Genomic DNA, 13412 nt, shown 5'->3' on the forward strand with positions numbered 1-13412 from the left:
CACAGCTAATGGGAAATGTGGATGCTGAAGGTGAGATGTGAGCAGAGGCCACGTTAACCTGACACGGGCTGTGCCCAGCCTGCAGCCAGTGCCCAAACCACGGACAGCTTCTGTCCAACTGTCCAGGGACAGCTTCTGCCCAGCTGGGAACTGCTGCCTGCACCTCTCACTCTGCCCCCCTCAGCTCCCTTCACACCCAGCTGGGGACAGGGGAACCTTCCTGCTGCCACGGCAGGTTTGATCAGCAGAGCTCCAGGAAACAGCCCTTAAACCCTCCTGGATTCGTGGGTTCCCATCCTTCTCCTGCAGCCACGGAGGACCCTCAGTCAGCTCCCAGGCAGCCTCAGTTTCCTGCACCCTAAGCACAGAGCAAGGACAGCTCAGAGAGACCCCAAAGCCTCTGCTCGCCCCAAGGCCACCCTAAATCCAGAGGGGAGGACTGCATTGATGGGACAGTGACTTAAGGAACAGCCTGTTCCCCGAGGAGGTCACAGAACCCTCCTCTCCCTGCCCACAGACTCCAGGGATGGAGGTGCCTGGTGCCAGGGAAGGCAGCAGGGTGGCCTCTGGGCAGGATGCTCCAGTGGGGGTGATCTGGCCTCCCCAAAATGGGGCAAAAACAGACAAAACCCAAATCTGCCCCAAGGCTCTGCTGTGTTTGTGTCCTCTGGGGGAGCCTCCAGCTCTGCTCAGCAGCTGAAAACAGCCCCAATCAAAGATAAGGTTCAGACAGAGCTGGTCTGGTAATACAGCTCTGGCCTTCAGTAAAACCCTGAAAACATCATAGCAGCAGCATTTCCTGGTTTTCAGTATAATTTACAGAAAGAGAAATGCAAGTTATTGGTACAGAAAAGGTTCTTTAGGTAGCCCCAGCAGGCACAGCCAGACCATGATCCCTTCCCAGCACAGGGACCTGCTGGATCCATCCATGCCAGACCCCACAGCCACAGCTGGGAGCTCAGGGATGGTTGTGCAAGAAAAGCAAACACAGCCCCGAGTCACCAGAGGCCCCCTTGTCATCTGGTGTCACCCCAGCTCCAGGGATTTAAGCCCAGTTAGGCTGTTTTACATCCAAAGGGAACCTGGGCTATGATATTTTTTAAGCTCTTCTGCCATGTGAAGTTTACTAAACGCCAGAGGCCAGAACTGTGAAGGTACAAAGTGCCCCAGGCACAGCAGAGACCCAAGAAAGGAATGAAAAGTTCCAGGTTTTGAGAGAAATCAAACATTTGGAGGCTTATCGCTCTGGGTTTGGCTTCAATTCATCCTTTTTTTTTCTGTGCTGTTCTCTTTAAAGTGACAGTTTCTAGGAAATGGTGAGTGTAACATCTCTTTTACTGTCTCATCCCACTTGATGGCTGACAGTTTGCCGGGAGAAAAGGTTGTGCAAGGAGGAAAGCAGACCTCAATTATGGTTTCAAAGTGCCAATAACTGCAAACTCAGTTACAGTGAGTCAACGGGAGAAGGATGGATTTGGGGAGCCTGGTTTGTCACCTCCAGCCTGGCTCCTCGACCTTCAGACCTCCACCACGAGTCTGCTGGGTGGCCTTGGACAGCCAGCTCAGCTTTTACCTCCTTCCTAGAGCAGATTCCTCTGCTAAGAGGCTTTTTCTCGTTGGTCTCCACAAGTTAAGAATGGAATATGAAGTCCCTGATCCTCAACCAGAGAAACAGCCAGACCCTGGGTGTCCTTGGTGTCACCCCTGCAGATGCCAGGGCTTGGACAGCCTCCTGCACGTGGCACAGCCCCTGGGCTCTCTCTGGCTGCTGCACAGGCACAGACTTGTACAAACCCTGTCTCCCATCTCCTTCCACAGGGCTCAGCTTTGATCCACAGCCTGACCTCAGCCTGGGAGGAGGGAAAGCACAAAGAGGGTGTGCAAGCAACAGAAATATCCCAAAGGGAGATCAGGGACACTGATCCCTGCAGCACAAACAGACACTGCCCTGCCAACAGCAGCCCTGTGCCAGGGGGCACGTGGAAGTTCCTGCCTTCTCAGGAAGGGTCATTTCCAAGTTCAATCCCTCGGATCTGCCCCTCAGGAAGGGTCATTCCCAAATTCAATCCCTCAGATCTGCCCCTCAGGAAGGGTCATTCCCAAATTCAATCCCCCAGGCACGACACTCGCCTGCAGCAGAGGCAGCTCTGCCCTGCCTCCCCTCTCACTCACACAGGCTCATTGGATAATTACAGAGAAAACTAAGGCAAATCCCAATTTTAATGCCATTATAAAACAGAGAGGGGGAATTCATTACCTGGCAGCTGTTCATATTCAAGGAAGAAACTGATAATTTGCCTCTGAGGCAACGAATGCAGCAGAGGCAGCACAAGCCAGAAAACGCTGCTGCCTCCCCCCACCTTCTCCGTGCAGCCACTTTTTGCAGAGGTTTTCTATCCCCACATTTATTTCCCTGCCTCCCATGACCAAAGTTAAACAGAATTACTGTCAGGGCTCTGCAGAACTCCTGAGAGCCTTGGCTCAGGCTCTGCTGCACCTCCAGGTTTGGGAGAGCAGTTCTTACCCCTCCCCTGGCTTGTGCTGCCTGTGCAAGGAGCCCACCTGAGCCAGAGAACAGGAGCTGAGAAGGACCCCACAGCTTAACAAAGAGACCCAGAGAGAAGGACAGGGCAGACAATTTGAGATGACTCTGGGGAGATCCCTGACTGCTTCTCCCAACAGCCCAAATCCCTGGAAGAGCCTCCCCATACCTGCCAGGCTGGAGCTCTCCAGGTTTTCCTGCCTCCAGCCAGGAACCAGCACAGCCTCCCTGCCCCGAGCTGAACAGGGAGATAAAGCACTCCAAGAACCAGGCACGGCTCCGTGTTTACCTGCTCACTTCCAAGAGGACTGACACCACCACAGCAGCCTCCAGGTGTCATAGGAACAGTCTTAAATTTAGCAGCAGCTGCCTCTCCTCTCTCCCTGGCTCTGGCTTCTCCCTTCCTGGCTCTCCGAGCACGTTTACAGCAGAAAGCCTGACCAGCACTAATGGTGTAATTACACCCCTGCAGCTGAGCAAACGTGGAGGCTGTGGGATGAGGGAGGGTGTGATTTGCACTGCCCCTGTGTTGTGGGATTCACCCACCAGGAAGATGAAGCAGGGGCCAAGCTGATGTTAAAACAGGGAAGGTGCACAGGCACCACAGAGCAGTGAAGGCTGCCTGCTGTAAACCCCAAATCCCAGCTCCAGAGGGAATTGGGGAAGTGCCAATCTCCCCTCAAACAACACCAGGCAACAAGGGAAATGATGCTGTGGGGCCAGAAGCCCACAGGGCTGACACATCCCTGCACCCCAGCACCCATCCAGCCCATTCTGCAGTTCCCAGTGAAGTCAGAGGGGAGGGATGGGGACAGCCAAGAGCTGCCTGGACAAGCCTTGATTCAGGATCCTCCAGATCTGCTCCCTGCCACTGCCCCCAGGGCTGACCCTCAGAGGGTCAACCACGAGCATCCTGCAACCCAACACTGCCCCAAGAAATCCTGAGACAGAAAACCATCAAAACAACTCTGGCAATCTGCCTCTGGGGCGGGGATGTGTGACCTACAAAAAATTCCTTTCTTTTATGGCTGCTTCTCACTGTCATCATAAAAAAAGGCCTTATAAAAACATTTGTCCCAGGGAATGTTTGGCCATGCAGAGTGCTTGAAAATCGTTCAGTGTCTAAATACATCAGCAAGCCATCCCTGCAAGTCGTCACTGCAATCAAACAGAGCTCCTCTTTCCCTTGACTATAAATGGGCTTGGCTGAGGACAGGGTGGGGACAGGTCTGGAGAGGGAGGAATCCCTCCCTGGGAAGGGGAGAGCCCCCAGGATCAGGACCATTTCCAGGGAGGGGTGGGTTTGATCCTTACCTCGCTCTGGGTTTTGCTCCAGCTGTTACCTGGACACAATAAAGTGTTTTAGCCCCTGAACTCTGGCTCATGCTCAGTCCCACTGACCTCAAAGACCTCTGGCCTTAAACACAGGCCCAGATCTGGGGCAGGTCCCCAAAGTCTTTTCCAGAATACACAGCCCCTTTCTTCCACGGGCCCTCTCCTTTCTGCACGGGGGAGGGTGAGGGACACAATCTGATATTTCTAAAGTGTTAGAAAAATCCCATCCTTCCAGTAACCTTCTAATAACCCCCTAAAACACATCTGCTACCAAGTCAAACCCAAGCTGGAGCATTCTGACCTTCAGCACAGTGGAGAGAGGGGTTACATTTATGAGCAAGCCTTTGATGTCTGCAAGTTTCATGTAGTACAAAACTCCTGCTTTGATGTTCCCTTTAAAAGAGAGGAAGCTCAGAAAGGTGTGCACTGCACGAGTCCCAGGGAGGGATTTGGAGGGACTTGGATCTGGCTGCCCACAGCTGCAGGCACAGGGACAGAGCTTTAATGCAGCCACTTTTGCTCAGGGCTCTGCTGCAACAGAGCAGCCCAAAAGCACCTCAGCCACATCAGCTTCTCCCAGAGCAAATCCTCCTCAGGGCACCCTGAGCATCCCCGTGGCAGCTGCACACCTGAGCTCCCAGGTGAACAGGACCCTGGCCCTGCTCGTCCCCACAGCCTGGCAGGGCTGGTCCTTCTCCTGCAGGTGACCACGCTGGGAGATCCCCCCACTTCAGGGGGCCCTGGGAAGGGCAAGGAAGTCCCTCTCTGCCCCAGCAGGGTCAGGACCCTCACCACGCTCACCAGCAGCCTCTTGCAGAGCAGTGGCAGGAAGGTGTGAGAGGCAGGGGGACCTGCCACGCTCTCCTACCTTCCACAGCAGCTGGGCCATGGCTTCTCCCATCCATGCCAGCATCCCCACGGCTTCTCCTGCAGGCTGAGCCCTCCTCTCAGGGCCCCACAGAGCTGCCAGGAGGGACAGGCTCCTCTCCATCCCCTGCTCACTTGGCTTTTCCTGCCTCCCCTCCGCCTCCTCCCAAGGGGAGTTTCCCAGCAGCTCGGTAATTAGCAGCATCATCACCAATGCTAATAACAACCATCAGGGCTCCTGCCATCCCAAGCTCCAACGACTTTACAGCCATCATCACGCCTCTGGAACCTCCCCGGGGGAGGCAGGCGAGCAGCATTACCCCATCACACGGTGGGGAAGAGGGAGGCAAACAGCAGGCAGGGGATGGAGGGGGGATGCAGCAGCTCTGAGTCAGGCACCTCGCCCCCAGCACCTCCCCAGCCTCCTCTGCCCCTGGTGCAGGGCAGGGCTCACCCACAGGGCACTGCTGGACCTGGCAGGGAGTAGCTTCATTTCTCTTTCTCTCTGGATTTTTTAATAGAGGAGCACAGAGAGAAGAAAGAGAAAATAATTTTTATTTTTGCTCTTTGTTTTTCCCATGTGGAGTGTGTTTCGAAAACTGTTTACTTGGGGTGATTGTTTGATTGGATTCTGGTGAGGATTGTTTGAGCCTGATGGCCAATCCAACCCACCCCTGTCTGCACTCTCAGAGAGGGTCAGGAGCTGTGAGTTAGATATGGTAGTTAGAAAAAGCAGGTTTGTAGTTTTAGTATCTCCTTTAAATAGTATATTAATGTATTATAGTATAGTATAATAGAGTAATAATATAATAAAGTAATAAAGTATAGTTATAATAAAGAAATCATTCAACCTTCTAAACTAGAGTCAGACATCAGCATTTCTTCCCACCGAGTTCACCTGCATTTACAATACTGGGATGAGTTTTTCCCTTCTCACAGTCTGGGTTCTCCTCTGCCACGGACAGCAGGGATTGTGGACCCCAGAAAAGCACCTCAGATCAACCTTCAGAGATCACCTCTAAATAAGGACTCACAGTTTACCAATGGATTAAAGAGAATTTTTGCTTTTTTCCTTGCAAAATGAGGAATCTGGGGGAGTTGTTGTCTGAAGAGCCTGACCAGGAAAAGCTTCTCTCCCACTGGGGTGGGGTTTGACTGCAAAGGCTCCCATGGATGGAGCTGCAGCTTTTCAACTCCCCATGACAGCAGAACACAGAGGGTTGTTCTGCTCATGGCAGAACCCACAGGACGAGCTGACTTGGAACCTCCTGAGCTCTGGCCCGTGCTGCAGAGTCAGCCTGGCCATGCTGGGAGCACCAACACAGCAAAGCTGCCCTGGAGTGACCCCACCGTGTCCCCCAGAGCCACCCAGAGCCCCCTGGCCTCTCCCCAAACCCCACCTGTGCTGCCAAGGGGTCACCAGTGCTGGCAAAGCCCCACGGGGCCTTTTCCCGACACAGCCCAAGGAGCCAGCTCCACTCCTCAGGAATGCTCTTCCCAGCTCCTGACGGAGCGTGGCTTTTGTTTGGTCTCTGGCTGAATGTCTGAGTTAAAAATACAAGGCTATTTCTGGCAGAAGTGGATTTTTCCTCTCTTTGTATTGCCTTGTGTGCCCCCATGCTGCTGTCTCCTCTCTGGCTCAGATGAGCTTTGTTTTCCTTCTCACTGATCATGTTTGCACCGGTGAGCTGGAGGAAATGTTCTTCCCAGCAGACCATGCCCACAAACACTGTTGGGAACGAAGAATGAGCTCAGAGAAGCCTAAAAAAAATTTAAAACCCCAGTTGGTGTAAAAATTTGGTCTCCAGTGGCCGGAGAACTGAAAATCAGGAATGTCTGTGGTAAAAAAAGGATGTGTCCACACACTCCTGCACACAGGTACAGCAGGATATGTTCTCCCCATGATCCACAGCTGAGGAACAAAGGACTCAGAGCCAGAATTACCTTCAAGCATCCCCACTCCACAGCCAGGCTCCATCCCAAGCTCTGCAGCCCTGACTCTTTCTTAGCCAGCATGAAAATATTTTATTTTGTTTCTTCTTAAATGCCTAAGAAAAATAGGCCTATCTTTTCTGGCTTGGCGTTATTCCATCTGGAATCTCTGCATGATCACAGATCTGTGATGGTGTGGAGAGACCCAGTGTAAAGCAAAAACCTAAACACTTCCAGCACCCATGAGATCATTGATCCTTCCCGTTACACTTCGTCTCTCCTGGCAACAAGAGGAGGATCTGGGGCTTTCTCACTGAGATCACCGAGTTCAAACACCTCCAAGCCCCCTCCCACGACCCAGAAACGTGCCAGAATCACTGTGGGTGTGAGCCCTGCTTCCAGGGCTGGGAACAAACCCAGCACAGCTGCAGGAAAGCTCCCCAGTATTTGTGTTTGCTGTGTGTCACAACAAACATCAACAGCAGCGGAAGGAACGGCCCAAAACCAGCAGAACTGACAGGTTAAAAACTGCAAAAAGGCAGCTGGGGAGCTTCCAGGACATGGATCCTCACCATCCTCCAGGGAGCTGAGCACAGACAATCAGAGCTCCCCACACAGCACCAGTAACCTGGAAATCACCAGCATCAGGGCCAGCCCTCGAGGAAATGAGCTCCATCTGTGCTGCTTCCAAAGAAAAGCTCCTGGATGATGATTTCTACCATCTCTGATGAATTCTAAGAGACCACTCTGCACATTGACCATCAGTGTGACCAGAACACGAGGTAGCACATCTACAGTCCCACATTTGGCAAAGGCCTGGGAAGGGCTCTGCTTTTTGAAGGCACCAATCCCACTCCTGAGGAACTCCAGGAGCTGATCAATTCAAGCTCCACGAAGCACCCAAACTGCTGTGCTTTTCTGGAATTCAAGGCATCACATCCTGACACTCCTAAACTCAGCCCTAGACTCCTGTCCCTCAAGAGAAGGTTATAAATGTCACCACTGAGACACAGTTTGTGACAGAGACTGGTGCACCACTGCTCTGCTGAAAGGACAGCGGTGCTGAGGCTGAAAAAACCAAAAGGATTTGCCCACAGCTAACAAACAGAGCACAGCTACAGAATCTCTTTTCCAGCCAGAAGTCCCCACTGCCACCCCCACGCCGGGCTGGAAATGAGGTAAGAACAAACACAAGGAACTCCCAGATGAGCACTGGAGATTAAAATCATCTTCCTACCGACTGTGGCACCTGCACTGGGACCTCCCCAGCGCCCTGAGGGGAGGCACTCGGTCCCTGGGGGCTCCTCTCCGAGCTGGGCTGGTGCTCCCGGGGTCTCCTGCTTCTTGCAGGTAAGGACAAGAACTCCTTCCCTGAGATCTTCAGCTCTCCCACGTGGTGGCTGTCCCCATTCTGCTCCTTGGGAAAGCAAGAAACAGTCACTGCAGCAATTGCCTGGCTCGGGTTTTCCTGGAGCTCTGTTGGCTCCTACCCACAGGAACACACTTAACGTGCTCAGTGCTCCCACAGACACTGAAATACAGCCCAGGTGTGGGGAAACTGAGGTGACACACATCCCAAACAGGAACATTGAGAACAAGGAAGGTTCATTGCCATGCTGATGGCACCAGCACAGCCAGGCCAGTGTCCACATCTTAAAAAGCAGGCACAGGAATATAAATCAGAAGTAGAAAGTGCCTTGGTTGGAGCCCTCACAGTGCTCAGTGTGTGACAACAGGAGAGATGACTCAATTACAGCACCTTCAGGGTGAAACCCAGCCTGGGAGAAAGAGATTTTAGCCTGGTATAAACAAGGAATAAACAAGAGGTTGGGAGATAAAACCAGAGGAGATGAAATGCAGGAGTAAGGGACACACTGGAGGGAGCAGGGAGCAGCATTCCTGCAGTGTGCTGGAGCTCCAGAACCAGGGTGGGTGTTCCTGTGCCCCAACACAGCTCTGTGAGAGGCACGGGACAGGGAATCCTGGAAATGTGGGCCCAGGGGGGCTGTGCTGGCTTTGAAGGCATCCCTGGCAGAGACAACACCAAGAGGATGTGGAGAGCTCAGGGCTCACTCCGTGGGTGTACTCCTCACCCCTTCCCACTCCCACCACAGCACAAAGCACAGGAGCCTCTCCCAGGGCTGTAACCCAGTGGGACAGAGCAGAGGAATTGCACCCAGAACACTCTGAAGGAGAGGTGAGCTCACAGCCTCCCAAGGACACTGCAGGGGAACAGGAGTGCTCAGAGCTAGCTGCCCCACAGCTCCTGCTTGCTCCATCCTCCCCACAGAACCCCTGAAATCCAGGACCCTGCCTGAGCTATGGGGTGGTGCTCAGCTCTGACAGCAAAGAGCAGGAAAGCATCAGCAGGAACAGCCAGCCACAGCCCCTGGGCAGCCCTCAGGGCTGTGCTGCCCTGCTGGGGACACTGAGCAATGTCCCCTGACCTTGGGCACTGCTGTCCCTGCCATCGACAGCCCAGAGATGGAGTCACATTGGTGAGAGCAGGAAAAGCCAAAATAGCCAAGGGGCACTGGGAGAATTGATAAAAATACATCAGGACATTTGGAATTGATTTTCCAAAGAGTTAATTCAGGGATGAGTTTTTGCCTGGTCTTCCCAGTATTTACTGGGATTTTTAGGTACCTAAATGGTTTCTCGAGCCTGAGGTTGTTTCCCACTGCCTACACCCACCTGCAGCTTGGGTGAGCTTTTTCTCTCTGTGACAGTTCTGTAAATGCTGTGCCTGGAAAGCACTGGGTGAACGGGATGATTTGTGCCAAAAACAATCCAAAAAGGCAGCATGGCTGCAGGCCTGGCCACCTCCTCTGGGAAGGGGCAGGGCTGAGCCCTCAGCAGGATTTTCTGAGAGGCTGAATTGATCCCTGAGGCTGGGAGGGCTCAGTGCCTCCAGCTGCTGCAGGAGCAGCCCTGGGGACACAGAGGAAACACTGATCTGCTTGGATCTGACACTGCCAGGAGCAAAGCAACCCCTGGAGCCCCTGGAACAAACCCTGGAACAAACCCTCCTGCAGTGCTCCATCCCCTGTGTCACTCCACTGGGGTGACAGGCACTGGCAGCCACTCAGGGGCTAAGCTGCTCACCAGGATCCTTCCAATAAAGGGCTGCTTTTTATCAAAAAAAGCCCAGAAGTGACTTTTCAGCTTTGAGTGTTAAGTGCCTTTTTAGTCAGACCAGCTGTTCCTCTCCCCCAAGCTCTCTAGAAACCCTCTTTGGTTAATCCCATTGACTCCAATGATATCTGCTAATTGCATATTTCCCTGCAAACGAAGCCAGGCAACAACAAACCAATTGGAATCTGTGCACAGATTCCCACTGACAATCTCTGGGGCCAGACATCTTTGCTTACCTTTTCAGAAGGGAACTTGAGGAGGTCTAAGCTGTCCATGCTGTTCCTCTGGAGTCTCTTTGGCCTGGCTCCTGCAAAACAACACTCTCACATCAGGGGGGTGTCACCAACAGCACAAATGTCACACAGGGAGAACCCAAACCACAGCAGATCCTCTGCTCTGGGTAACTAAAAGTCAAAGGGGTGGGATGATGCAGCTGTGCTGGCCTTGAGATTCAAATTTGGGGTTTTTTTCCTTATTGTTTTGTGTCTTTTTAAAGCAGTGTGAGGCTTTGGCTACCAAGCTCCAGCCAGGTCACACCACGACCCCGATCTCAGACAAGGTCTCTGGAATTGAGGAGTTACAAACCTCACCCTAAACCACAAAAGTCATGGGACTGGCATTGAGAAAAATCATAACAAATAGACAATTTAATACATCTGTGGATTTTCTGCTTTATCATCATGTTTTTAGATGAAAGAATGTTTCTGAGACTCAACTTTGAGCTTTTCTCTATAGTCACACAGGCTGGAAAACTAAGTGAAGGAGCAAATATTTTCTAACTATCATAGCCTCAGCCTTAAGGGGAACAAAATCTTGCCTTGAACCTGAAAGAGGAATCAAAACTTGGCAGGAGTTATGATATTTATTTCATATTTCATAAGATTTTGATGTTTGATTCCAACAACAGAGTGGGTGAAACACAGTTCAGCTCTGACTCCTGGTTTGTAAACCCTCTTTACCCTTTTTCTTCCTTCCACCTCCTTCCAGCTGCTCTTGTCTTGCTGACAAACAGCCAGGATGTACCAAATGGCCCTGGGATGCTTTCAGCATACCTGGGAAAGCTTCTGCCCTTCCCTGATGGCTCAGCTGAGCTGATCCCCACATGATACCTCACAGGGCACAGCCCAAAACTGCACTCAGGGTCCTGTGACACCTTCCAAGCTCGAGGGGAAATCCTGGGGGAGGGATGATCCCTGTGCTGAGCCCTGAGAACGGAAACCACGGAGCTTTGGGTGGTTCCTGCAGCAGCCACCTCCCCAAACCCCACCACTCCTCAGCTCCCCCAGCCCAGCACCAGGGCCCCTCCGAGCTCAGGGGGCCACAGAGCTGCTCACTGGGCAAACCTAACGGAGAAAAGGCACCAAATTCACAGATGAAGGCTGGCTGAAAGCAGAGCATGGGGATTAAATGGAAGAAGGCTCCAGGGATTCCTCCACCAGCACACCCAGAGCTCCAGATGCCACCACAGCTGGATCCAAACTGCACCAGCTCCAAGGACAGCACTGCTTTGGAAGGCTCAGCTCCACAAGATACGAGCTCAGATCAGCTGGGAGCTCAGCAAGGGTCACACACACACATCACAGCTCGGCCATGAGTGACCTGCAGCTGATGGCTGTGCCCCTCACCACCCTGAAGGGATTTTCTGCTTGCAGCCATAAAGATTCCAACCAGCAAAACACTGCTGCACATTCCTGCCTCTCTCCTCCAAAAAGCACACCAGCACCTTTGTTTTAAGGTGATTCATTACCAGGCTTTGAGTGCAGGGGGACTGACATCAGGGCTGGAGGTGGAGAACAGACACCGAACACACGTCAGGAGGAGCAGCCAGCATTCCCACCAAACCCATCCCCTTCCACACAAAGCCAGGGCCCACCTGCCAGCAGCTCAGAACACTGGTGTTGGAAAAGGCCTCAAAGACCCAAACCCAACCACTTCCCACCCTGTCAACCAAATCTGAGCACTCAGTGCCACATCCAGTCACTCCCTGAACACCTCCAGGGGTGGTGACTCCCTGGGCAGCCCCTTCTGATGCCCAACAACCCCATCCCTGAAGAAAACTCTCTTTGCACCACCCATTCCCACCACCCTCAGGGTGGAGGAGAGGGCTGTGAGATGGGTGAAGGACTTTTGGGTGCTGCCATGTCGCTCAGGCAGGAGGGAAGAGCAGTGCTGGGTTGTTCCCAGGGGCTCCCAGTTACACCCTCTGCACACTGCTACAGCTTCCCTCAGAATAACCTACAACAGCAAGGTGGATCTGGAGTAAAAGTCACCTCCAAACACCCACCCAGAGGCACATTTGGGTTTCAGAGGCGAGCCCAGCCCCTGGAAGTGAGTGTGCGTCACGGCTCTGTTTAAAGGCCACTTCCAGGAAAGCAAGAAAGCAGCAAAGTGTGCCCAGTTAGATAAACACACATCATTTCCAGCTGTCTAAAGAGCCATTAATTACACACCTCCATCCTCAGGTGCTTTTGTATGTTCCCAGAGCACTGAAGGGCTGGCCAGCAGCCATTAATCTCCAAGCAGAGAAAACCTGCCTGCTGTTAATGTAATAGAAACAAGCAGCTGAGTCTACTCCAGCAGAACAACTCATCTTTTTCTCTTGCTCTGATGCTGGTGGCTGTCCATGACTGTCTGGGGTTTGCTCACACTTGAGATGAGAGAGGAAGAAGTTCAGAATTACAAAAATCTTCATCCAATTCAGCTGTTTCTTCCAGAAATCCCAGCCAGTGCTGGGGGCACTGTCCCCACTCACCAGCACTAAAAACAAGCAGCATTTAGAGGGTCCCTATCACCCAGGGCTACAGGAAACTGGATCCACACCAGCAGCAGCTCCCACCAGACGTGTGGGAGCTTCTCCCCTTCTCATCCCACCCGTCCTCATGCACCTTCCAGGAGAGCAGAGCTTTCCATACTCACAAGTGTCCCATGGCAGGAGTCCCGCTATCCTTCTGCCTCCATTCCCTCAGATGGCTCCAGATGTCATCTTCAGCCTCTCCCAACTTATTTTCCCCAGAAATACCTGCAGCAGCACTTAATGCTCAGCCAAAGCTGAGCTCTGCCTCCTTCTCCCCAGGGCTGAGCCACAGCAGCAGCCGGGGATGTGAAGGATTGAGCAGCTGCAAACCCAGGTCTGCTTCTCTGGAAGGTTTTTTTTCCACCCAGCATTTATTGGCATGTTGACCAAGCCTGCTGCAGAGACATGGAAAACCTCAGGGGCCTTTCTAAATGCTCCCTCTGTCTTGGAGGTTTACTGAGGTCTCAAAGAGAGCAAGTTGAAACCTTCTTGTGAACATCAGCTGAGCAGCGCTCCTGACTGGCTGCATTCATGCCCTGTTTGCCTGCAGCTCCCGGGATGTTGCTCTTTTCAGGGGTGCTGTTCCTTTTTTAAATATTTTTTTTCAAAATCTCTTCCTCCTCCCCATCTATGATGTCAACAGCACCACAAACCGAGGAGATTTTTTAATTTTTTTTTTCGACTTTTTGCTTTTGCAGTTTGGTTGCTGAGGCAGGTTTAACGGTTTTCACATCCTTGTCTTTAATCTGCAGCCACGGAGAGCACAAGGAAGGCTCATCAAGGATGGTGATGGGATCATCTCATGGA

The 13412-nt window shown here is 52.5% G+C and overlaps 1 protein-coding gene across 2 annotated transcripts in view; it reads right to left on the reverse strand.

Annotated features, from left to right (window-relative positions):
- Window positions 1–13412, reverse strand: part of GPSM1 (G protein signaling modulator 1) — a 62180-nt gene that overhangs the window by 13210 nt on the left and 35558 nt on the right. Inside the window, exons 10-11 of one of the 2 annotated variants that reach the window (XM_072936776.1) lie at window positions 10048–10118; window positions 7914–8087 (exon numbers count right to left, since the gene is read on the reverse strand). In XM_072936776.1, coding sequence (XP_072792877.1) covers window positions 7914–8087; window positions 10048–10118 — 245 coding nt within the window. Of the gene's footprint in view, window positions 1–7913; window positions 8094–10047; window positions 10119–13412 lie in introns of both variants that reach the window. The other variant, XM_030286871.4, reaches the window with a different exon arrangement.

Source organism: Taeniopygia guttata, chromosome 17, assembly GCF_048771995.1.
Source record: "Taeniopygia guttata chromosome 17, bTaeGut7.mat, whole genome shotgun sequence".
Lineage (NCBI taxonomy): Eukaryota > Metazoa > Chordata > Aves > Passeriformes > Estrildidae > Taeniopygia > Taeniopygia guttata.